Raw genomic sequence first — 24373 nt, 5'->3', positions numbered from 1 at the left:
GGGGGCTCCCCCATCTCGGAGCGCGCCCGCGGCATCGGGACCCGCTCTGGCTGCACCCACTGATGGTGAGCACCCCAAAACCGGGCAGGGTGGGAGATTGGTGGGCTGGGAGCCGAGGGGCTGAGGGATGGGTTGGGGGAGTCAGGATCAGGGAGCCAGGGTGAGGCTGGGGGGAGTGGAAGGGTAAGGGGAGTCTGGAATGTTTGGGGGGATAAGGGGAGCACAGCAGGGTTGGAGGGGAAGGAGGGGGGGGTCCAGGGGAGCATGATGGGCTTGGGGGTGTCAGGTTTTGGGGTGGGGTTGCAGGCCATGCAGGCACAGTGAAGATTGCGAGTGCCGGGTTTGGGGAGCCCTGGGGCTTTGGCAGGGGGTGTGGGCAGGGGTGAGGGATTCTAGGGGGGCTGTGCAGCCACATGGGGTGGCAGCACCCGGTTCCTCTCCCCCAGCACCTGCAGGTGCTGCTGCACCCGCCACCCACGGCTTCCGTCCCCGCGGGTCACCTCTCCCTCCCCGGCCCTTGTCCTCTGCCGCTGTACCTTGCCCCCTGTCCCTGCTGCCCTTCGCCCCGGCCCTTCCCTGCGTTCCAGCTCTGGGAAGCCACGTGCCCGGCGCGGTCTGACCCTGCTGCCCTCCCCCGCAGGCTGCCCCGCGCTGGCACCCGCTGCTGCTGGCGCTGGCGGGGACGACGGCGGCCGGGGACCCCGCGGTGGCCCGCAATGACCGGGCGGTGGCCGCGCTGCTGGGGCTCCTGCTGTGCCTGGCGCTGGGGCTGGCGCTGGCCTGGCACCACCTGTGCCGCCTCTCGGCCGGCCGCTACCACCCCCGGCCCTTGGGCCGCCGGGCGCTGGAGCTGCTGCGGGGACAGTGGCACCGGCTGCGCTCGCCGGGGGACCCCGCCACGGCCCTCGGGGACGGCGATGGGCAGGTGGCCGTGCAGGACGAGGGGGAAGAGCTGATGCCCTGGAGCCTGGAGCGGCGGCTGCAGCAGGATGACGGGGAGGAGGATGAGCAGGAGGAGGATGAGCAGGAGGAGGATGAGCAGGAGGAGGATGAGGAAGAGGCCGAGGCAGCGCCACAGGGCGGGGAGAGCCCCCTGAGTGAGGGGGAGGCGGCGGGGGGCAGCGCCGAGGCCCTGCTCAGTGACCTGCACGCCTTCTCGGGGACAGCGGCCTGGGGGGACGCGCGGCCGCACGTCACCGCCTTGTGACATCACCGCGCCTGACGTCACCACCCTTTGATGTCATCACCCTGTAATGTCACCTCCCATTACGCTGTACTGTCAATGCCCTGTAGTGTCACCTCCCCGTAGTGTCACCTCCCTGCCAGCAAAGGGACCCCTTCTCTGTCCCCTGACAGCCCCCAGCCGAGGCTCCTGATTGGCTGCTGGGCCTTGTCCGGGTTTGCACTGACCAATAAAAGAGCAGCTCTGGGGGCAGAGCCGATCAGGGGGCGTGGTCTGAAGAGAAGTGGGTGGAGTCAATGAAAGGGTGTGACGAGTGGGAGGAGCCTGTCAGGGGGCGGGGCATCGCACAGGGGGTGGAGCCCGGATCCTCCCCTGGTGGGGCAACTCCCCCGCCCTCCCAGTGGGCCCCCCCAGCCCCAGCACAGGGACCACCACAGCCTCAGCAAGTCCTTTAATTGGCACGCATCCAGCAGCAGGGCCACGCCCCAGAGGGGCCACACCCCAAAAGGCCACGCCCACGGGGGCACATCCCCGGGGGGCCACACCCCTGGGGGTTCTCCCCGTGTCCCCAAACCCAGCGGGCAGGGGGCTGTGCCGGAGGGGGATGAGCCCCCCGGAGCACAAGCAGCACCGTGGGGTTACCCCCACCCCATGGGGAGCACCAGGCCCCCCCCCCCCCAAAACCCCCCACCCTCCCCACCCCTACCTGGGCACCCGCCCCCGGCCTCCCTTCTGCTTCTTGCCCCCCCCCCGAGGGTTTGATGGGCAGGGGGGCCGTGCCCTCGGGCGGGGGGGCCTGGGGGGGCCCCAGCTCCATGGGGTCGCCTGAGGCCACCGGCTTGAACGCCTCGAAGGGGGAGAACTTCACAGGGCTGGGGGGGACACATGAGGGGGTGAGTGGGGCACCCACAGAGGGTGAGGAAGGGGGGGCAGCCAGCGCCCACAGAGCTCCTTCCCCACCCCTGGAGGCCCCAACTCCCCCCATACTCCATGAACCTCCCCTACTCCTTCTTCACCCCCTTGGGGCCCACCCTGATTCCCTCACCCCAAAGCACCCCAACCCTCACCCCACTGCCCCCACAGTCTCTCTGTACTCCCAGGACAGGGCAGGTTGAGCCCTCCCACTCTCTATGCACCACCCTCCCTTTGCACCCCATCACTATCCCCACCTTGGTGCCCGCCCTGAAACCCCCATCCCAAAACACCTCCATCCCACAGCCCCCCACCCCAAAGCACCCCCCGGCCCCCTGTGTCCCGGTACCTGACGGGGGTGCGGGGGCTGCTGTTGAGGCGCCGAGGGGAGCGCACCTTGGGCTGGAAGGAGAACCCCTCCTTGATGCTCTCCAGCACGGAGGGGGCCACGTAGGTGAAGCCCTGCGGGTTTGGGGGTGTCACTGGGAGGGCCCGGGCGTGCCAGTGGTCCCCCCCTCGGGCTGTGCCCTCCTACCAGGAAGGCCTGGTTGGCGCTCTCGCTGATGGCAGCGTCGTCGGGGCTGTCCACGGGGGTCTGGCGGGTGAAGCGGGTGTCGAACTGGCTCACGTCCTCCTCCGACTGCTGCGGGGAACACGGCGGCTGCTCCCACGGGGCCCCCCCAAAACATTGCCAGCCTCCCCCCTCGGCCCTCCCTACCAGGCAGGGTTTGAAGGGGGGGTCCAGCCTGCGTGCCAGCAGGTCCTCCCAGTTGATGTGGCGGAAGAAAGGCTGTTTCTGTGGGGTTTGGGTGTGTCAGGCAGGATTTGGGGGGTGTCCCCTGGCACCGCCTGCCCACCCACCCCTGTACCTGCACATCGGCCGCGTCACCGGGGCCCCCCCCAACCCGCTGGCTGGGGTTCCGCTTGAGGAACTGGAAGACAAGTAGGGATAGAGATGGGAATGGGGGGGAGGACCTAGGTAAATAAAGGTGGGGGGAGGTGGGTGAGGGAAATTTGGGGGGGGGGGGGGCACCTTCTTGAGGAGGTCACGAGCGTCGGGTGTCAGGTAGGGCGGCAGCACCAGCTTCCCCTTGAGGATCTTGTCAATGGTCTTCTTGCGGTTCTCGGCGGTGAACGGTGGCTGTGGGGGCACAGCGGGGCCATGAGGAGCCAGGCGGGCCAGGAAGGCTCGGGCTCACCCCAGGATGCCCCCCCCGTTCCCAGGGAGGAAGGAGCAGCAGTGGGACTTGCCGATCCAGTGAGCATGTCGTACATCAGGGCGCCCAGGCTCCACCAGTCCACCGCCCGGTTGTGCCCGCTCCGCACCAGGATCTCGGGGGCCCTGGGGGGTGCAGGTGGGGCCCTGAGCGGATGGGGGGCCAGGACAGACCCCCCGAATTCCCCCCAGTGCTGCATCCACCTCACATGTACTCGATGGTGCCGCAGAAGGTGTGGGTGACGGCTCCGTCGTGGATGGACTCCTTGCACAGCCCGAAGTCCGTCAGCTTGATGTGACCTGAGGGACACGGGGGGTCAGCGCTACCCCCAGAGAACCCCCCAGGCTCCCCAGTTTGCCCCCCAAACCCACCTTGGCTGTTGAGCATGATATTCTCCGGCTTAAGATCCCGGTAGATGATCCCATGGGAATGCAGGTGACCCAGTGCCAGCGTGATCTCGCTCAGGTAGAAACTGCAGCGGGATCGGGGTGGCTGTGAGCGATGTTGGGGTACCCACCTGATCCATGCCCCCCACCACCACATCCCTACCAGGCAGTGTCCTCCAGGAAGATCCCTTCCCGCTCCAGCTGCATGAAGAGCTCTCCACCTGCATAGAGAGCCCAAGAAGGACCCTCCTGAGCCATCCCTGGACACTCCTTAATCACCCCTGGGAACATCTGAGCCATCCTGAGACACTCTATAGCCACCCTTAAACCATCCCTGGACCCCCTAAGCCATCCCTGGACACCCTCCCTGAACACTGTAGCCACCCCAGGTCACGCTTTAACCATCCCTGGACATCCTGAGCCACCCCTGGAACCCCTTGAGCCATCCCTGGGACAACTCGTAGCCATCCCTGGAGCGGTCCCCGGGACCCCCGAGCCCCCCCGCACCGCTGAGGCACTCCAGGATGAGGTAGAGCTTGCCGCCGGTCTGGAAGGCGTAGATGAGGTCGACAATGAAGGGGTGCTTGACGGCCTCCAGGATGTTCCTCTCTGCCCGGGTGTGCGCCGTGTCCTTGGCGTTGCAGGCGATCTTGGCCTGGGGGGGAGGCGGTGAGTGGGGGGGGGGCGTCCCGGGGGGGGCTGGGGGGGCCGGGGCATCCCTACCTTCTTCAGGACCTTCATGGCAAAGATCTTGCCCGTGTTGGTGCCCTGCACTTTGCGCACCTGGAACACCTGGAAGGACAGGCAGGAAAGATTGGGGACGCCGTCAGGGAGCACTGGAACCCCCCAGAGTCGCCCAGCCCCGCCGTGTCCCCACCTTGCCGTAGCCACCCTTGCCCAGGACGCGGAGCAGCTCGAAGCAGTGCGGGCCGATGTGCTCGGGGCCATTGTTGACGCTGCTCTCGGAAATCTCGATCTCTTCATAGTGTCCCACCGGCCTGGCGGGAGACGAGTGAGCGGGGACACTGTCCCCTGCCTGTCCGCTGCCCGCGTACCACCCCCGCAGGCTGTCCCCCACTTACTCCAGGCCATTTCCCCGGGCCTCCAGCTCCATCTCCTGCGGGAGGGAACGCGCGGTCAGAGGTGGGCAGGGGGGCAGCAGCGGGCAGGGGACGCATGGCAAGGAGGGGACACAGGGCAGGAAGGGGAGACACAGCAGAGACAGGACCCACGGCAAGGAGGGGACACATGGCGAGGAGGGGAGCCATGGCAGGCAGGACACGGGCACGGCACGGGCAGGACGCGGGCAGGACACGGCAGCGCGGGGCGAGGCAGCGCCGAGCCGGCCCAGCCGGATGTTTTGGGGCCGAGGCCGGGCCCTGCCCAGCGGGAGACGCCCGCTGCCCACCCGGAATCCGCGGCTGTCCCCGGTGCCCCAGCGCCCCGTCCCCGCGGACAGCCCGGCTACACCCCTGTCCCGCTACCGGCGGGACCCCTGTCACTGCCCCTGTCGCTGTCCCCCCAAGCCCCTGCCCGCCGTTCCCGGCTCCGAGCGGACCCCATGCACCCCCGACACCCCCGATCCCGCCGTCCCCACCGCGCCCCGGTGCCGCTCACCGCCTCCACCGCCCGTCCCGCTCCCGGTGCCCCCCGTCCCCGCGGCGCCCCCCGCCCCAGCCCCGGTGCCGGTCGCAGCCCCGGTGTCCCCCCCCCGCGCCCCGCTGCCGGCTCACGGCGCCCAGCTCGGGCTCGTCCCCGTCGCTGCCCTCCTCTGTCTCCAGGTCGATGTCGAACACCCCCGCCATGACGGCGCCGTGCCGGGACCCCCCGGGGACCCGCCCCGATGGCCACGCCCCCCAGTTGCGACCACGCCCCCCGCCACGCCCCCGTGACACCGCCTTATCGGGACGCCGGGGAACCCGCCGCTATGGCCACGCCCACGGCCACACCCCTCCCACCGGCCGCGCCCCCCGCGCGCGTCACCGGGGTGTCCCCTGCGCGGGGGACACGGGGACGGGGGGTCCCGGGGGTGGCGCAGGGAACACGACAGAGGCAGCGCGGCCGCTCACAGCCTTTACTGGGGTCCGCGGCCCCGCCCCGCCCCCCTGCGCCGCGCTGACGTCAGCGGCGCCGCCGTGACGTCAGAGCAGGGGGCAGGAAGAGAGGGGGACATCCCGGTGACCCCAGGCGGCGATCCCGCTCGGGGTTTTCGCGGGGTTGGAGGGCACGAGTGGGGCTGCGGGGCATTGGGGTTATTGTGGGGTCACTGCTGTTACTGTGGGGGCTGCGTGTTATTGTAGGGTCTCTGGTGTTACTGCAAGGGCAGGGACACTACAGGGGCTGCGTGTTATTGGAGGGTCTCTGGTGTTATTGTAGGGTCGCTGGTGTTATTGTAGGCTCAGGGACACTACAGGGACTGCGGTTTATTGGAGGGTTTCAGGCACTGAAGTGGCTGTGTGTTATTGCAGGCTCTCAGGCACTACAGGGGCTCTGGGTTATTGTAGGATCTCTGTGTTATTGTAGGATCGTGAGGGCCATAGGATCTGGGTGTTATTGTAGGGCCACTGCTGTTATTGTAGGGTCGGGGCACTGCAGGGGCTCTGTGTTATTGGAGCGTGCCTGGTGTTATTGTAGAATCTCGGACATTACAGGGGCTGGGTGTTAGTGTAGAGTCACTGGTGTTACTGTAGTGCCTCCCCAGCCACAGCCCTATATCACGTCACACAAGTCTTCCCAGAGGATTTTCTGAGCTGCTCCAGGGAGTCCCTGGGTATCCCTCTGTTTTTGTAGGGTCTCCCGGTGTAGGTCTGTTACTGTAGGGTCTCCCCATGCCAGTTTGTTATTGTGGGGTCTCCCTTTCAAGGCATGCTGTTGTAGGGTGTCCCCACACGGGTTTGTTACTGTGGGTTCTCCCCGTGCCAGTTTTGTTATTGTAGGGTCTTCCCTTCGAGGGTGTCATTGTGGGGTCTCCCCACCTCAGTCTGTTACTGTGGGGTCTCCCCTTGCTGGTGCGTTTTTGTGGGGTCTCCCCATGTTTCTTTGTTATTATGGGATGTCCCATAATTCTTTTCCATTATGGAGTCTCCCCATAATGGTTTGTTATTGTAGGGTCTCCCCATGCCAGCAGGTGCTAACACACCTCACGCTTCACCTGCTGCTCTCATGGGGTGGCCTGAGTGGCCTCGGGGGTTCCTGGCTGCCCCACCCTGGGGATGGCACGGGGACAGCAGGGGTCAGTGTCCCCCTGTGTGTCCCCAGGCATGGGACCCCCAGCTTCAGGGACAGAGGGTAGAGACTGTAGGGACAGGGCAGGGGGGACAGGGAACAGAGTGCTAGGGCAGGGTGATGGGGTGCTGGGGTAATGGAGGGATGCCAGGGGATGGGGTGCCTGGGCTGGGAGAGGGGGAGTCTTAGGGTGAGGGGTGTCAGTGTGATGGAAGGATGAACTGCCAGGATGGAAGGGGATGCCAGGGCATGTGGTGCCAGGACATGGGAGATGCCGGGGATTGGGATGTCAGAATAGTGGGGGGGGGGGGGGGGAGTGTGCCAGGAGATGGGGTTTCAGGATGCCAGGGAATGGGGCACCAGGAGAGTCGGGGATGCCAGGGGATGGAGTGCCAGGTTAATAGGAGGATCCCAGTGGATGTGATGTGAGGATGCCAGGGGATGGGCTGCCAGGGGAGCGAGGGGATGCCAGGGGATGGGCTGCCAGGACGAAGGGGAATGCCAAGCAATGGGGTGGCAGGGCAGGTGACTGGGATCCAGGGCGGTAGGGGGGTGCCAGGACATGGTGTGCCAGGACACGGGATGGGGGGACAGCACGACGGGGTGCCGGGGGGATGCCGGGGAGGGGCGGCGGGGCGGCGGGAGCGGGTGCCGGGTGTGCCGGGACACCCATTCCCCCGCTCTCCCCGCTGCCTGCCCGGCGCTATTTGAAATGGGACAAGAAATGCTCCACGGGATATCGCGGGGAGTCGATGCCCAGCCCCTGGCAGAGCCCCAGCAGGCGCTCGCAGGCGTCGCCCAGCGTGGCCCCGGCGCACGCCACGCTCAGCAGCGGCTCCTCGTACTCCCCGGCCCCCTCGGGCTCCTCGAAGAGCCGGTTGAGGCGGACGAGCCCGCGGCCGTGCAGCTCCCGCAGAGCCTCCATGCCCCCGCCGCCCGCCAGGGTCTCGCCGTGCTCCGACCCCAGGCACATCACCCCGGCCAGGTGCGTGCGGGGCGCGGGGCGAGCGGGCAGCACGGGCGGCACGCCCAGCGCCACCAGCACGGCGGCCAGCAGCAGGTCGGGGCCGTAGACCTCGCGGATCCAGTCGCGCAGGTAGAAGCCCCCCATGCGGGGGTTGATCTCCAGCAGGCGCGGCCCCGCCGGCCCCAGCTTGAGCTCCACATTGAAGACGCCGTCGCGCAGCCCGCACGCCCGGCAGCATTCCAGCGCCGCCCGCACCAGCTGCGCCTGCCGGTCGGCGGGCAGGCAGGAGGGCAGGCAGGCCGCCGTCTCCAGGAAGGCGGGGACACGCGTGGGGCCGTTGTCCGACACCCACGCGCCCAGCAGCCGCCCCTCGAAGACCACCAGGTCCACGTCGTGCTCGGTGCCCGGCACGTACTCCATGAGCAGCATGGCGTTGCCCCAGCCCAGCCCGATGCCCGGGTGGTCCGCGTCGTCTCGCAGGTCCCTCCAGAGCCGGGCGGCGTGAGCGTGGCACTGCCCGGCGTTCTCCACCAGCCGCACGCCCACGCCGCCCGCGCCGAACTCCAGCTTGGCCACGGCGGGGAAGGGCACGGCGCCCGCCGCCCGCTCCACGTCGCCGTGGCTCCGCAGGCGGCGGCAGGGCACGGCGAAGGCGGCGGGCGGCGGGCGGCCGCGGCGGCAGCGCTGCAGGTGCCGGTGCGTGCGGCTCTTCTGCTTGGCCACTCGCACGGCGGCGGGCGCGGGGCCGCGGAGCCCCAGCCCCTGGCACACCAGGGCCGCCAGCACCACGCAGTCGTCCCAGTAGGAGAGGCAGGCGTGGGGCCGCAGCCCCCGGGAGCGCAGCAGCTCCAGCACCCGCTCCGCGTGCTCCTCGTCCCGCCGGTGCTCCCGGCTGTCGTAGGGCAGGAAGGTCTGCACCAGCCCCGCCGCGAAGTGCTCCGGGTCCGACTCCACCAGGTGGATCTGCGGCCCCAGGGAGGCGTCACCGGGGCTCCGGCGCCGCGGCTGTACCACCCCCCGCCACCCCGAGCCCGCTGACGGCCCGAGCCCCTCACCCTCAGGCCGTAGTCGCGGGCCGCCTCCCACACGAAGCTCTTGCTGACGCCCCCGGCCCCGATGAGCAGGATGTCCTTGCCCTCGACCAGGTGACACTGCGCTCGGTGCAGCATGGCCTCGGCCAGCAGCCGCGGCAGGTCCCCGCGGGGCTCGCCCACGCCGCGCCCCATGGCCTCGGCCAGCACGCAGGTCTCCAGGCACCGCTGGCCGTTCGTGGCCAGGGCCACCAGCTCCAGCGCGTCATCCACGCAGGCCAGCAAGAAGTCCACGCCTGGGGATGGGGATGGTGACGGTGACACCGCGCTCAGCACCGCGGGGTGACCGCGGGCACCGGCGGCGTCACCCGCGCCGTGCTCACCCAGGATGTCGGTGTGGGCACGGCTGCCGCCGCGCTGCTGCGGGCTCAGCTCGGCCTCGGTAGCCAGGAGAGCGGCCGCGGCGGCCTCGGTGGCCTCCCGCAGCCGCGTGGCCAGCGCCTGCCGCTGGCTGGGGGCCACCACCCCCCACTGCTGCAGGCTGGAGTCCAGGCCCTGGGGCAGCGCCGCGCCGTGACGCACCGGGCTCTCCGCGCGTCCCACGGCGCAGGCCACCTGTGGGGACACGGGGACACCCACGTGTGTGTGGGGACGCCGGCTGCCACCAGGGTATGGGGACACTGGCTGCCAACCCATAGCCTGGGGACGCAGCTGCCACCAGGGCGTAGGGACGTGGGGTGACACATTGACCCAAGGCAAGGATGTAGTCGGCCACCAATCTTGGGGACACCCAGGGCCACCAGGGCATGGGGACATGGACAGGCATACAGGGCATAGCACAGAGATTACCACAGCCTGGGCCAGGACTGCCACCATAGCCTGGGGACATACAGGGCCACCAGGACATGGGGACAGCCATCATAGGCTGGGGACACACAGAGCCGCCGGGGTGTGGGGACATGCCGTACCTGGCAGAGCTGGGGCCGGTCCCCCCAGGACCTGCAGACGAGGGTGCAGATGCGCAGGGCCATGGGCAGCCGCGGGGCTGGGCTGCCTGGGGGGCAAGGGACAGGGCAGGCACGGCCGCCACGCGGGGACGGGGCGGCCCTGCCCGACCTCCCCATCCTCTGGGGCGTTTTGTGGCTCCCTGTGGCACCGTGGTGGCCCCGGCCAAGCCCAGCCCCAGGGAGCGAGGGGTCACTGTCATTCCCAGCCCCACGGGACTGTCGGGAGTCAAAGGGGCTCACCCCAACACTCTGCCCAGCCCCAGGGGACCGTGGGGGTCCAGGATGACTTTCTCCCCCACCACAGGGGACCATGGGGGTCCAGGGTGACCTTCCTCACTTCTCCTCATGGGTCTGTGGGGGTCTAAGGTGGCCCTACCCAACCCTAACCCAGGGGACTGTGGGCATCCAGGGTGACCCTCGTGCCCTCCCCCAGAACTCCAATAATTTGGGCACACCGATGGCCCCACCCACCCTAGGGGGCAGACACGTGGCCGGCACAGCTGCGGGGACCCGCGGGACCCCGGGGGACGCTTCCCCCCCCTTCCCAGGGTGGTGGGCGCCCGAGGGCGGGGGCCTTACGTGGGGGGGGCACGGGCAGGCGGGCGGTGGGCACCATGGCCTCCAGCAGGACGCTGTCCTCCTCCGTCAGCCCCCGGAGCCGGGCACCCACCGCCTGCGCCACCGCCGCCCCCTCCTCCTTCCTGTGGGTGCTGCGGGCGCCTGTCCCCCGCCACCGCCACCCCGCCGGCCGCACCACCACCTGCGTGCACCTCCGTGTCACCCCGTGCCACCTGGTGCCACCCCAACAGCCGGCCCGCCACCTGCGCGCAGCCCCGCGTCGCCCTGTGCCACCCTACCACCTCGCACCCCCCCCAGTGCCACCTGGTCGCCACCCTAACAGCCACCCCACCACCTGCGCGCACCCCCGTGCCTCTCCATGCCCCCCAGCGCCACCCGGTGCCACCAACACCTCCCGTGCCCACCTGGCCGTAGGGCTCCATGGCGGTGCCCCCCAGGAAGGCGCCCACCTCCTCCTGCACCAGGTTCTGCTGGCCCTGGGGGTCGTCCAGCCGCACCAGCCTCACCCCGGGGGCCACGGGCTCGGCGGGCAGGTCCCCTCTGGCCCCCAGGACAAAGGCCAGGGTGGGGGGCACAGGCAGGTTGGCGCGAGCCGCCAGCACCCAGCGGGTGACCAGCGTGTCCTCGAGCCGGTGGGCGAGCGGGACCGAGCCCCCCGTGGGGCAGTCGAGGTCACGGGCCAGCTCGCCTACCCAGCCACCCTCGGGGTCCCCCGGCGCGAAGGTGCCCGTCACGTAGTTGGCACGGCGAGGGGGCACGAAGGTCTCCAGGGCGCTGTGCCCCCCCACCTTGAAGGAGACGCCCCGGGAGAGCAGCAGGGACCAGGCGCCTGGGGACGTCTCCGATGGCACCCGGCTAGCCCAGGTGGGGGACAGGCACAGCACCATGGCACCTGCGGGCGGGCAGGGAGGTGGGCGGTGGGCACCCCGCACCCCCTGCCCCAAACTGCCCCCCATGGGCGTGGTGCTGCGGGGAGGGCGGGAGGCACTTGCTGCTGGACTGGTGTGTACTGGGATTAACGGGACACGGGGGGCTGCTGCCACCCTGCTCCCCTGCCTCAGTTTCGCTCCCAGTCCTGGTCAGGCAGCACAAGCGGGAGGGGAGACCGCTGCTGTTGGTTCAGGGGTGTTTCATGTGGGATGAGGACAAGGAGACCGCACCCACCTGGGCAGCGGGTGCCACCTTCCAGCAGGACAGGCAGAAACGGGGTGGGGGAGCCCAGGATGCAAACGGTAATGTCCAGCGGGCCATATCCTGCCAGGAAGGGAAGGGTTAATAGCCCCGAGATAGGGACCCTGGCACCACCCTGCCCCTGGCACCCCAGTGTGGCTGGGAGCCCCCAAACCCCCTGTGTCCCTAGCCTGGCACCGTATCCCCATTGCCACCCTTATCCCTGCCACCCCCATGTCCCCAGCCTGGCACCGAGCCCACATCACTGTCCCTGCCACCCCCATGTCCCCAGCCTGGCACCGAGCCCACATCACTGTCCCTGCCACCCCCGTGTCCCCAGCCTGGCACCATTCCGCCATCCCCACCCCAGTCCCTGCCACCCCCGTGTCCCAGCCTGGCACAGTGCCCCCCGTGTCCCCAACCCGTGCGGGGCTCCGTGGAGCAGTCCAGCGTGGGGGGCAGCCCCTCCTGGCACAGGGCGCTCTGGAGCCGCTCATAGGCGTGGGTGGCACAGTCGGGGTCCCCGCTGTCCCCGGGCACTTCGCCATCGGGGGCCTCGTCCTCCAGCCAGCCCGGGCACAGCGCCTCGGGCCCTGCCCACTCCTGCTCCTCCGGGCTGGGCACCCGCTCCGGGCTCGGCTGGGACCTCGAGAGCTGCGGGAGCAGGGACAGGGCTGGCACGGGGCTGGCACGGGGGTAAGGGGGTGGTATGGGGCTGGCGTGGGGTTAAGGGTCTGGCACGGAGCAGGCACGTGGACAGACCCCGGGTGGGCACGGGGAAGACACGGGGGGCTGGCACAGGACACAGCGGGCGCCTCTGCCCACCCGTGGGGTGGGGGCGTCGGGGTGCTGGGGGGCTGCGGGCGCTGGGCACGGCGCCACCGCCTCGGGGACAGCGGGGCAGTGCCAGCCGCCGGGGCCGCCAGCTCCCGGACAAAGCGTCCCCTTGTCCCCGCGGGGTCACGCGGCGGGTGGGCACAGCACGCCGTGCTGCCCGCTGCCCCGCGCCAGTGCCCGGCACCGCCGGGATCCCGGGATGGGCCACCCACCTCCGCCCGGACCCCCCACCCGGGGGCCACTCACCATCCTGGTGACAGAGGGGCTGCAAGAGAAGGACAAGCAGAGTCAGCGCGGCTCCCAGGGGACCTGCCACCCCTCCCCGGCCACCCCCGGCTGGTGCTGGGAGCCCCAAGCCCAGCTCCCGTAGGGGCACACGCCCTGCAGCACCCACCAGAGCCTGGCACACTTCCTGGGGCACACCTTGGTGCCAGCCCCGGTGCCTTCATGTTGTCCCCTCAGCGCTAGTCTCAGTGTCCCCAGACTGACCCCTCGGTGCCAGTCCCTGTGGCCCCAGCTTGTCCCCTCGTTGACAGGTCTGGTGACCCCAGATTGACCCCTTGGTGCCAGTCACGGTGGCCTCAGGTTGTCCCCTCGGTGCCAGCCCCAATGGCCGCGGCACCTCCGGCTTAATGTAATCCTGTGCCAGCTCAGCACAGCTGGGGACACCCTCCCCCATCCCGGGGGTGCCAGGGTGCCCTGGGGGTGCAGACCCAGGGACCGGAGTGTCCCCAACCCCCCGGGTGCCTTCGCTCCCAGCAGGTGCCCGGCAGAGCCGGGCACAGAGGGAAACTGAGGCATGGTGCTGAGTGGTGCCCACTGGCAGCCAGGGTGTCCCCAAGCCCGGCACCCGGTGACAGCGTTAGGGGACACACGGCTCGGTGGCGTGGCACAAGGACCCCCCCCCTTGAGGCACGGGGGTCCCTCAAGGTCCGCGCCCCCCCAGCCTCGGGACCGCCCTGTCCCCCTCCATCCCCAGCTGGGAGGTGCTGCTGCTGTCCCCAAGCTGGGACAGCTGTGTCGCCCGGTACCTTGGGGTGAGAGCCGTGGCCTGAGAGCGCGCAGGGGACGAGGGCTCGGGGACGCCTGGCACAGGGGACACCGGCCGGTCTGGCCTTTAAACCCCCCCGCACCACCCCGGGGTGCCAACCCCCGGCCCCGTGCCCCGGATTAGGCGACACAGAGCCCCATTGTCCCCTCTGCCACCTCGCGCCAGGCGCTGGCACCCCTGTCCGTGTCCCTGTCCCCGTCACTAGCGAGTTGCCTCAGCGGGAGCCGGGGGGCGGCTCAGCCTGACCGGGTTCTCCTGTCCCCCTGTCCCTCGTCCCCTGGCTGGGCACGCCCCTCGTCCTCCCCCCCTCCCCCCCGCCCTGTCCCCCTGTCCCCAGCCTGGCGGAGCTGCCAGCACGCACGTCCCCCGGCTTAGTTCCAGCTGCCCGCGGCGTCACTGTCACTGTCACCGTCACGGCCACCGGCAAGCACGGGGCCACCAGCGCGGCTGCCGCGCCGCAGAGTCCTGCACGCGCTGTCACCCGCTCCCTGCCACCCGCACCACCCCCTGCACCCTGCCACCCTCATGGTCACCTGCGCTGTCACGTGCACCCTGCCACCCACAACCCACCACACACCGTCACCTGCACCATCACCAGGGTCTTGTCGCTCGCACCTGTCATTCACACCCCGTCACACACATCGTCACCCACACCGCGACACAGCACCATCACCGGCACCCTGCCACCTGCACTGCCACCTGCATCTGTCACCCACGACTTGTCACGCACATCACCTACCTGTCACCTGTACCCTGTCACCCGCACCCTGTCACCCGCACTGCCACCCAGTCCCCATAACCTGCACCATGCCACCGCACTGTCACCTGCACCCTGGCACCCTCACCGTGTCGTGAACATCATCACCCACCTGTCACCTGCGCTGTCACCGGCACCGTGTCACAGGTGTGCACACACACCCCGACCCCCATCCCGCTGCTCCCGCCCCCCCGGCACCGGCACCCCCAAACCCACCCACACCGCCCCCGCTGCCGCCAGCACCCACCGGCTGTGCCGGTGTCGGTGTCTGTCGGTGTCGGTCTGTCCTGGTATTGTCGCACCCGGCAGCGGCTCTGCCCGCTCCGGTCCCGGTGGTGTCGGGGTCTGGCGGGGTTTCCCGGTGTCGGTGCCGGTGCTGTCGCAACCGGAGCTCTGCCCGCTCCGGTCCCGGCGGTGGCGGCGGCGCCGTGTCCTGCTCGGGCGGGGCGGGGCGGGGCGGGACCGGGGGCACCGGGGGGACCGGGACACCGAAGGGGGTGGGTGGCAGAACGAACAGGGCAGCGGGGGCGACGGTGGCGGAGCCGGGGTGCCACCGCTGGGTAGACGGGGACAAGGGACTGGGGTAGGGAGCGGGGCAAGGGACGGGGACAGGGACGGGGGTAGGGGACAAGTGACCGGGGGCAGGGACGGGGCCAGCCCGGGGTCACCCGGGGCCAGGTGTAAAACTGACACCGCTGAGCAGAAATGTCAGGGCAGGCCCCGGGAGCTATTCGCGACCTCCCCGCACGACATGGAATAGGACACAGGGAATGGCATGGCGTGGCACGGCGTGGCACCCAGGGAATGGCACCCAGGGAATGGCACGGCGTGGCAAGGCACGGTACAGCCAGTGTGGACAGGGTACATCCATGACCCCATTCCTGCCACTGCCACCGTCCACGAGCGGTGGCACAAATGTGTCACCCTCCCCTGTGTCCCCAGTGGGGACACGCCCTTCGGGGTGTCCCCGGGGACCCCAGAGTGGCAACAGTCTCCCGGCAACCGCCCGGTGCTGCTCCCGACGGTGTCCCCAGAGTCCCCGGGTGGGGATATCCCAGGGCTCTACTAAGCATCCTGTCCCCTCCCGTACCCTCCCGTGTCCCCAGGCTGTCCCTGTGCTCCCAGAACCGGGATACGGATCCCCGGATCCCTCTGTGTCCCCTCCTGTCCCCTCGCCGTCCCGGGAACCCCTGTCTATCCTGAAGCTGTTCCACTCCCTCTCCCTCTCTATCCCTGTGCCCCCAGGCACACAAATCCGTGTCCCCTCTGTCCCCCGTGTCCCCTTGCCCGAGCTCTACCCCTTGCCCGGCGTGTCCGCCTGCCTGGGTTGTTCTCTTGCCCAGGATATCTCCTTTCCCAGGATGTCCCCTTTCCCAGGATGTCCCCTTGCCCGGGACGTCCTCCGTTCCAGGGAAGTCCCTCTGCCCGGGACGTTCTCCTTTCCAGGGAAGGCTCTCTGCTCGCGGTGTTCCCTTGCCCGGGATTATCCCGTTCCCGCGGTATCCCCTTTCCCAGGACGTTCCCCCTTCCAGGCATGTCCCTCTGCCCGGGATGTCCCTCTACCCAGGGTGTCACATTTCCCGGGATGTTCCCCTGCTCGGAATGTCCCCCTGCGGAGCGTGTCCCCCTGCCTCTGTGACACCGCCGTGGCTCGCTGCTGCCTGCCCCCCCGCCGTGCTGTCCCCGTTTCCCGCCCCTCGCGGGTTGGGGACAGCGCGGCCGAGGGGACCGCGGGGCGCGGGGCGCTCCCCGCTGCAGTGAGTCCTCCGGGCCGGCAGAGGGCGCCACGCGCGCCGGGGCCGCTCTGGGCGGGCGCGCGGGGCGGGGCGGCGCGCGGGCGGCCATGGCGGACACCGAGAAGCTCAACCTCGACTCCATCATCAGCCGCCTCCTGGAGGGTGAGCGGCCCCCGCCGCCCCCCGAGCACCGGGACACCCTCCCTCCGCTCGGGGAACCTCTCGGGGCCGGCTCGGGCCGTGTCCCAACGCCGCGGGGGGGGTCCCCGGCCTGGGCCTGGCGGGGGAGGGTTAGGCCGCGGTGGTTTGCGGGGGGGGGGCGGTCAGGGCTGGTAAAGGTTTTTGGGGGGGATCCCCATGGGGTCTGGGGAGCTGGAGATGAGTCCGGAGGACGTGGAGGATATGAGGGGGGATCCCGAATAGGTCTGTGCCCCGCGGGAGGGGGCTGGAGGAAATGGGGGGTCCCCAAAGGGTCTGCACCCCGCGGAGGGGGGCACTGGAGGGCACTGGGGGCTGGAGCTGAGCCTGGAGGGCGTGGAAGATACGGGCAGGGAGGGCTGGGGCAGGTAGAGCAGGGGTTCCTGGGGCGCTCTTGGGGTCCCCGAGCACCTGGGGATCCCTGATCCTGTTCTCTGTGCTGGGAGCAGTCCAAGGGTCGCGGCCGGGGAAGAACGTGCAGCTGACGGAGAACGAGATCCGCGGGCTGTGCCTCAAATCCCGGGAGATCTTCCTGAGCCAGCCCATCCTGCTGGAGCTGGAGGCACCCCTCAAGATCTGCGGTGAGGCCTGCATGGCTGCTGGGCGGCACTGGGGTGGCGTGGGGGGCTGCAGGGTGCCACTCACAGCCTGTGTTCCCCCCCAGGTGACATCCACGGGCAGTACTACGACCTCCTGAGGCTCTTTGAGTACGGGGGCTTCCCCCCTGAGAGCAATTACCTGTTTTTGGGCGACTACGTGGACCGGGGCAAGCAGTCCCTGGAGACCATCTGCCTGCTGCTCGCCTACAAGATCAAGTACCCCGAGAACTTCTTCCTGCTGCGGGGCAACCACGAGTGTGCCAGCATCAACCGCATCTATGGCTTCTATGACGAGTGTGAGTGCCCAGGCTGTGCCCCCCAAAACCCCGCTGCCATCCCTGTGCTCCCCCTTTCCCGGTGTCATCCCAGTGTTGCCCACACTGACCCCACCTGTGACCTCCTTCCCTCCCCACCATGTCTTCCTGCCTTTCCTCTGTGTCCTCCTGCCCTTCCATGTCCTGCCCACCCCCACGCTGTCCCCAGGGTCACCTCCAAGCCCCCTTTGTGCCCCGCAGGCAAGCGAAGATACAACATCAAGCTCTGGAAGACCTTCACCGACTGCTTCAATTGTTTGCCCATTGCTGCCATCGTGGATGAGAAGATCTTCTGCTGCCACGGAGGTGGGAATGGCCCTTCCCGGGGTTTGGGAGGGCTGGAGGAGAGGTGGGATCCCCGTGCTGAGCTCTGGGGGTGTCCCTTTCCCGCAGGGCTGTCCCCAGACCTGCAGTCGATGGAGCAGATCCGGCGGATCATGCGGCCCACGGATGTCCCGGATCAGGGGCTGCTCTGTGACCTGCTCTGGTCCGACCCCGACAAGGACGTGCAGGGCTGGGGGGAGAACGACCGTGGGGTCTCCTTCACCTTCGGGGCCGAGGTGGTGGCCAAATTCCTGCACAAGCACGACCTGGACCTCATCTGCCGGGCACACCAGGTACCACCGGGACCGCCAGATGTTGGGGACATGTGGGTTTGGGTCTCCAGTGGGTGTCAGGTGGTTCTGCCCCAACTATTTCCCCTTCAAGGGCAGTGTGCACCCCAGGAGTGCGTGGGTTGGAATTCTGGAGGTGTTTGCCCTGGGATTTGGGTTTGCCCTCAGCATTTGGGTATTTGCTCTGATGTCAAACGATTTGCCCAGGGGGGATGAATAGTCACCCTTGGATGTGGCTGTTCCTCCCAGAGGTTGGATAATCACTCTGGAGATGGATATTTGCCCTGGGGCAGTGGGTGTTTGTCCCAGTGGTGGCTGTTTGCTGCAGGGAAGGGTGTATTCACCCTGCTAGAGACGGCTGGATCTTCAGCCTGGGGGACTGGGAATACTGGGATCCTGGCCATGGGAGGTGGACTTTTGCCAACCCCGTGCCCCCCCAGGTGGTGGAGGACGGCTACGAGTTCTTCGCCAAGCGCCAGCTCGTCACCCTCTTCTCGGCCCCCAACTACTGCGGCGAGTTCGACAACGCCGGCGCCATGATGAGCGTGGATGAGACCCTCATGTGCTCTTTCCAGGTGAGCCCAGGGAGGGGAAAGACCCCCAATTCCTGCCGGGAGGGCTGCAGGGAGTTCTGCCCTGCAGGGGAGTGGAGAGCTGGGGCAGGGAGCTCACTGATTCCTTTCCCCCTTCCCCTGCAGATTTTGAAGCCGGCCGACAAGAACAAAGGCAAATACGGGCAGTTCAGCGGGCTGAACCCCGCCGGGCGCCCCGTCACCCCTCCCCGAAACTCTGCCAAAGCCAAGAAATGAGCTGGGAGCCGCCCCTGTGCTGCCCACGCCCCCCAGCCCCCCACCCAAGCATCAGGTCGCTTTTCTTTCGACTCGTTTTTTTATTTGTAGGATCCTGCCCCCCCCCCGCCACGCTCCACCAAAGCAAATCCAGGCCCAGGGCAGGGAGTGCTGGGGCAAGGGGGGAGCCCAGAGCCCAGCCCTGGGGTGGCAGCGGAGGGGGGGGCAGGAGGATTTTTTGAGGAATAAACTTGTAATGGGTCACTGGGGGGTGCCTGTCCTGGTGGTTGGATGGAGGCTGGGGGTGGCAGTGACTCGGGGCTCAGCTTTCTCCATCGCTGTCCTCCGCCAGCACCTCCTGGGTGGTGGCCGGGCCAGGCCTTCCTGGTGTCATCACCGAGCCAAAAAACAGGGAGCGAAACTGTGGGGAGAAATGGAGGGTCAGGAGGAGGCTCTGCCCACCCTCTGCCCCCAGGCACACCCAATTCTCACCTTCTTGTGTGGGGGGGTCCCTGGCACAGCTCCATCCTCCTCCTCCTCCTCCTCCTCCTCCTCCTCCTCCTTCTCCTCATGTTTGCTCTTGGCTGGCCGGGGGATGTGCAGGGGGAAGGTGGGGCTGGGGCACCCCTCTGAGCACCCCTCGCTGGTTTCCATGGCAGCCATGTAGGACTCCAGGTCATCGGCAAAGTCATCCGACGGGGCGGGTAGGTGGGACACGCTGATGGGGACAGAGTAGGATTGGCAATGTTCACTCTGCTCCCTGCCCATGGCCACTGGAGGGCTCCTCTGGGACTTACCCGTTGGTCGAAGGGGACTGGGAGTTGCTTTCTGCGTCGGAGAGGGTGGCCAGCACCAGGTGAACCTCCAGGACAGTGTCATCCAGGGTGAAGATCACCGGCCTGGGGACACAAAGGGGGCTGAGGGGGTGCCAGGGACAGGGCTGGCACAGGGTGGGGACGTGGTGACTGCTCCTACCTGCCCGGCTCATCAAAGTGGATGGTGAGGGGCAGGTTGGAGGCCTCAGCAAAGCTCAGCAGCCCCTGGGGACAAAGGGGAGGTTGAGGGGGGGCTGGGGGTGACACAGGGCTGGGGGGTTTGGGTGGGGACTCACACGGAATTCCTTGAGACAGAAGGTGATGTGGGAGCCCGGGGCTACAGCCACCGACTGGAACTCGTCCTCAGCCAGCCACAGCTCCGTCACCATCGTCTTGCTCGGCTCTGGAGGGGGGAACGGGGTGGGTGGGGGGCTGAAGGGCACCCCGATGTGGGGAGGGCCCCTTACCCTGCAGGACTCACCTGCCTCGTCCTCCACGTAGTTCCTCAGGCTGATTTTGCCACCAGGGCCAGTCCCCAGTGTCACCTCAGCCAGCGTCAGGGGAAAGTGCACCACCGCCTCTGCCAGCACCCTGAGGGGCACAGGAGGGGGCTGAGCATCCCAAATCCTGCAGGGCTGGCTGGAGTCCCTCCTTCCATCCGCCCCCCTCCCACTCTGCCCACCCCAGTGGCACCCCCGTGGTGTCCCCTCACCGTGCCGGGGCGCAGAGGCGGCTGGCGCAGCGCTGGATGTCGAACACGGCCTGCAGCCGCTCGCACTCCTGGAAGGCCAGGTTGTGTGTCTTGGTGACACCTGGTGGGGGGGACAGCGGCTCAGCAGGGCAGGATGCGGTGCCAGCATGTCCCCCGCTGTGCCGTGTCACCCCCCAGGCCTGTCCCCGCTGCTACTCACCGTACTTGCAGTGGAGCTGCAGGACCAGGCGGCTGGCACGGGGCTTGAGCAGGATCAGGCATTTCCCCACCGACTTCTCCAGTGAGGGCAGTGAGCGGAAGACGCCCAGGAAGGACTGTGGGGATGGATACGGGGACTGTCACCTGCCTGGGGCCCCAGGAACAACGAGGAGCTCTGGGGGGGCCCAGGCCGGGCACTGCACCTTCATGTGGACTTTGCATCGGAAGAGCTCTGTGTTGGGCCCGGCGCTGCCCGGCTCGTACAGCTGGAAGAAGAGCGGTGCGAAGAGGAAGGAGGCGAAGGCAGAACGGGAGGAGTTGACAGCACGGAAGGACAGCTGGGGACACAGCCACAGTGTTGGCACTGCCTGCACGGAGGGAGGGGGGCACAGGTGCCCCCCAGCTCCCATCCAGCCCCCCCGGTGCTGCATACCCCACTCTCGGTGGGCTCCAGGTAGAGCTCGTCGCCGATGCGGGACAGGGAGTGCACGGCTCGGCCGAGGACTGGGAAGGAGAGGGTGTGGGGGTGAGGCACGGCTCCCCGGGCGTGCCGTGCTCCCCGGGCCCCCAGGCCCCGCTCACCTTTGACGTTGCCGCCGGCGATGACACATTTCATGGCACCGGCACCGTGTCCGGGACCAGGACCGGCACCGGGCGGCACGTGGGGGCTTCGCGCCCACCGCCCCCGGGCCCCGCCCCCAACAACAGACCACGCCCCTCAGCGGAGCGTGCGCGCTAGGCCACGCCCCCAGCGGGCTCTGCTCGGGCCTCGCCGCTCCCCCCCCCCGCCGCGGTTCTTGTTCCCTCCCCGCCCCGCCGGTGCCGTCTCTCCCCAGCGGCCCCGCAGGGTGTCCCCCTGCCCCCCCGCCCCGTCCCTTCCCGGGGGGTTCCGGCCTCTTCCCCGCCGCGCCCCGCCGGTGCCTTCCCGGCTTCCCGCGCCCGCCCTCCCAGGCCGCCTCCCCATTGGCCGGCGGCGCCGCTCCGTCCCGCCCCCGCCGCCAGCCGATTGGTCCGCGCTGAGGGGGCGCGTGACGCCGCGGCGCGATGCCCTCACGTGACCGGCGAGAGGGGCGTGGCCTCGGCCCCGCGGCTCTCGGGGCTGCCCCGCCGGCAAGCCCCGCCTTCCGCAGCGCGCTATTGGGTAGCGGTCAGAGTGACGCGCGGCTCAGCCAATGGGGCTTCGACGCGCCCCTCAGCGCGGCTCCCGGCGCTCAGCCCCGCTCCGGCTCCTTCCCGGGGCTTCCCGACCCATCCTGGGGCTCTCCCGGGGTCTTTCCGTGCTTGTGCCTCCCAGCACCCTGCCCCTCGCTTCATTCCCGGCAGCATCCCGGGCGAGGTTGCCCTTTGCCGCTTCCCACATTCCCGGGGCACGGTGCTCCCCAGGAAGGGCTGCAACTCCCTGGAGCTGCTCCAGTGCTTCCCGAGATCCCGGTGTTTTGGGGATCCCTGTCTCCCGGGATAGGGATTTTGGGGATCCCTATCTCCACTTCCATCGGGAAAGTGGAATGCTATAAGTTAATGCTCGATGGTCTGTCTCCATGCTGGAGGTGCTGCTGGCTGTGCATCCCATAGAATCATGGAATGGCTGGGGTTGGAAGGGACCTTAAAGCTCATCCAGTTCCGTCCCCTGCCATGGGCAGAGACACCATTCACTAGTTGCTCCAAGCGCCATTCAACACTTCTGGGAATGGGTTTTTGGGGGTGTCCCAGAATTCTCCACTGGGGGTACACTGTAAATCCTGGGCTGGCCAGGTGTATCCATCCCAGAATGGATTGGGTTGGAAGGGACCTTAAAGCCCACCCCGTCCCACCCCCCTGCAGGGACATCTCCCACCGGCCCCGTTGCTCCAGTGCGGCCCTGAGCCCTTCCAGGGATGTGACACTGGCTCAGCCAGCAGCCTGTGCTTGCAGCCAGCCCGGAGCAACAGGCTGGAGTTGTGGCCTCGAGGGAGCCGGGGGATGTGGCTGTGAGGAACTCGAGTCGTGCTCACAGCAGGGTCCTCCAGCCGGCTCCCGCCTGCCGCTGGAGCAGCCGCTCCCCAAGTCCCTCCTCCCGGCCTCGGTGGCCGAGGAGCCCGAGCCGAGGGGCCCCGCTGCGGAGCAGGGCTGGCACCTGAGCAGAGGGAAATGGGAAGGGGACTCCAGAGCCCTTTTCCCATGGCTGCTGTCCTCCAGGACATGGTGACAGCCTGTCCTCCTCCTCCTCCTTTCCCTGTCTGGTGTGCTCGGTGACTTTTATCTGGGATTTCGGACCCGGCTGCTGGCCACATCCCCTCCAGGTACAGGAACTCCTGCCCTGGGGGGGCTCCGCGGCCCAGCCACGTGTCCGGGGCTGTGCTGGGATCGCCAGCACGGCGCCCCAGGGACTCCAGGGCCTGCCTTGGCCTGGGCTCGGCGTCCAGCCGGATCTGGCTGCTCCACTCCTGGGGTGAGCCCTGGCTACTTCCCTTCCTCCCAGGAGGAGGAAAAGGACAGGATCGTGTGGGAGCCTCCGTTCCAGCTCTGGCAGAGCAGCCGGGCTCCTCTGGAGCCGGCGTCCCCAGGAGGGGCTCTGGCCTCGGGGCTTGGCGTTTTATGGGGCTGCGGAGAGGACGCAGCTGGCTGCGGTCGTGACACACACACCTCAGCGGGGCCAGGCCACCCCTCCCTCCTCCCACCAGCACCGACCAGGGAATGGGCTGGATACGGGCTGGGAGCAGGAGCCTGGCAGCCCTCGGGGGGCTCCAGCACCCCTGGGCTCAGCTGCGCCCACGCCGCCTCTCCCAGGACTCCTCCTGGGGCTGGGGACTTCACCCAGGGATGGCAGGGAAGGTGACAGGCGTGTTCCCTCGCACCCGGCGGGCTCCAGGCTGTCTCCCAGCGTCCTTCCCGCTCCCCCGGCTTCCTTCCCGGCACATGGCACGGCGCCCTCGCCCAGGCAGCGGCTCGGGGAGACAGACGGCCACAGCTGGGCTCCTGCTGCCAGCCCGGCAGGAGGGGACACGCCGAGCCGGATGGCTGCTCCGTGCCCCTGCCTGCGCCCCAGGGGTGTCCCCAAGGAGCCGGGCGCTGCCGGAGCGTCTCAGCCCGCGCCTTGCGGGCGGTTTGGGGCTACAGCCGGGATTTCTGGGTCCGGTCGGCCCCCCGTCTCTCCCTCCTCCGGCTGTCGGCCGCAAAGGTCAGCAGTGGGAGGCCGGGCTGGCCCCGGCGACGCCGGAGGACCGGCGGCCGCGGGGTGGGATGGAGGTGAGCTCAGCTGCCCGGTGACGTGGCCCCGAGGGCAGGGCGGGCACGGCCTCACCCACGCGGAGCCCCTGGGGGCACCGGGCGAGGAGGAGGACGAGGAACAGGATGTGGGGATGAGGCTTCCCAGCGGCTTGACCTGTCTGTGCCCTGCGCCCGCTTTGTCCTGGGGCGGGGGCTTCGTCCTGGCACCGCTGGCTGGCACAGGGAGAGGGGCATGGGAAGCCGGGAGCCGCGTCTGCCGGGCCACGTTTCCCTCCTCCTCCTCCTCTCCTGTCTCAGGTGTTGGCCCAGCGGGAGCCGTGGCAGCTGGAAAACTCCCTAGACCCAAGGGCAGCGCTGGGTTTTGGGGAGGGGAGAAGGCAGCGAGGGGCAGCCCCGCTGCCTTCGGCAGGCTGGAGACCCCCGGGGACAGGCCGGCGGCTTTTCCCAACTGCTCCAGCGCTGCTGGCGGGATCTGCTGGCTCGGGGGGGAAACCAGATACCCTGCCCTGCGGCTGGGGGGGCGAGGGGGCCGGCCCCACGCCGAGCGGACCCCCCCAGGCACGCTGCCGGGGAGCCGGGCCGGGGCTCCGTCCAGCCGTGCATCGTTTGGGCAGCTCCGTCCGACACCTCCGCAGCCCCTCCGGATCCTCAGGGCTGCAGAGTGTCCCCCGTTTACCCGGGGGAGGGGATCCAGAGCCCCCCTCGTCACCCCTGACATGTCTGTTGGGCGCGTCCTCATGGATTCAACACCAAATCCGCACTTCCCAAGCAATAAATCAGCCAGCAGCACGTCCGTGTGTGCTTTATCCCTACGGGGGGTGCCCAAACTGCTGCTAATGAGTTCAGCACCCAGTGTCCCGGTGGATTTGG

At 68.8% G+C, this 24373-nt stretch overlaps 5 protein-coding genes across 8 annotated transcripts; 2 read left to right on the top strand and 3 right to left on the bottom strand.

Moving 5' to 3' along the window:
* Window positions 1–309: 309 nt before the first annotated feature.
* Window positions 310–1413, top strand: PTPRCAP (protein tyrosine phosphatase receptor type C associated protein). The gene is made up of 2 exons (XM_053980731.1): window positions 310–315; window positions 641–1413. The coding sequence occupies exons 1-2, from the start codon at window positions 310–312 to the stop codon at window positions 1205–1207; spliced, it is 573 nt and encodes a 190-aa protein (XP_053836706.1). The 3' UTR covers window positions 1208–1413.
* Window positions 1414–1870: 457 nt separating this feature from the next.
* Window positions 1871–5524, bottom strand: RPS6KB2 (ribosomal protein S6 kinase B2). The gene is given in 16 exon segments (XM_053980787.1): window positions 1871–1933; window positions 1935–2055; window positions 2445–2557; window positions 2631–2738; window positions 2814–2891; window positions 2965–3027; window positions 3129–3236; window positions 3347–3437; window positions 3521–3611; window positions 3684–3784; window positions 3862–3919; window positions 4206–4353; window positions 4422–4490; window positions 4576–4696; window positions 4781–4815; window positions 5432–5524. Coding segments are annotated over 16 exon segments (1425 nt in total). The 5' UTR covers window positions 5504–5524; the 3' UTR covers window positions 1871–1885.
* A 2005-nt stretch (window positions 5525–7529) lies between these two features.
* On the bottom strand, window positions 7530–14687 carry CARNS1 (carnosine synthase 1). Of its 4 annotated transcripts, none has more exons than XM_053980784.1 (10): window positions 14570–14635; window positions 12761–12779; window positions 12100–12331; window positions 11672–11761; window positions 10912–11399; window positions 10508–10688; window positions 9890–9975; window positions 9305–9536; window positions 8946–9217; window positions 7530–8853 (listed from the first exon to the last, which is right to left on the bottom strand). In XM_053980784.1, exons 2-10 carry the CDS (start codon window positions 12761–12763, stop codon window positions 7627–7629), a joined length of 2811 nt encoding a protein of 936 aa, XP_053836759.1. In that variant the 5' UTR covers window positions 12764–12779; window positions 14570–14635; the 3' UTR covers window positions 7530–7626. The 4 variants fall into 4 exon arrangements, with proteins under 4 accessions (XP_053836759.1, XP_053836758.1, XP_053836761.1 ...); XM_053980783.1 differs by lacking the exon at window positions 14570–14635 and adding an exon at window positions 13546–13611; XM_053980786.1 differs by lacking the exon at window positions 12100–12331 and having other exon boundaries at window positions 14570–14687.
* Window positions 14688–16114: 1427 nt separating this feature from the next.
* PPP1CA (protein phosphatase 1 catalytic subunit alpha) lies at window positions 16115–18835 on the top strand. The gene is made up of 7 exons (XM_053981130.1): window positions 16115–16220; window positions 16706–16837; window positions 16921–17151; window positions 17371–17475; window positions 17563–17786; window positions 18224–18358; window positions 18482–18835. Exons 1-7 carry the CDS (start codon window positions 16166–16168, stop codon window positions 18590–18592), a joined length of 993 nt encoding a protein of 330 aa, XP_053837105.1. The 5' UTR covers window positions 16115–16165; the 3' UTR covers window positions 18593–18835.
* Window positions 18836–18877: 42 nt separating this feature from the next.
* RAD9A (RAD9 checkpoint clamp component A) lies at window positions 18878–21062 on the bottom strand. The gene is made up of 11 exons (XM_053981129.1): window positions 20879–21062; window positions 20730–20800; window positions 20500–20634; window positions 20298–20412; window positions 20099–20198; window positions 19868–19977; window positions 19683–19789; window positions 19547–19611; window positions 19369–19470; window positions 19064–19289; window positions 18878–18992 (listed from the first exon to the last, which is right to left on the bottom strand). Exons 1-11 carry the CDS (start codon window positions 20910–20912, stop codon window positions 18894–18896), a joined length of 1164 nt encoding a protein of 387 aa, XP_053837104.1. The 5' UTR covers window positions 20913–21062; the 3' UTR covers window positions 18878–18893.
* Between the last annotated feature and the right edge of the window lie 3311 nt (window positions 21063–24373).

Source organism: Vidua macroura, chromosome 6, assembly GCF_024509145.1.
Source record: "Vidua macroura isolate BioBank_ID:100142 chromosome 6, ASM2450914v1, whole genome shotgun sequence".
Lineage (NCBI taxonomy): Eukaryota > Metazoa > Chordata > Aves > Passeriformes > Viduidae > Vidua > Vidua macroura.
Note: the sequence above shows the minus strand (reverse complement) of the source record. Positions and strands in the feature narration are given on the sequence as shown.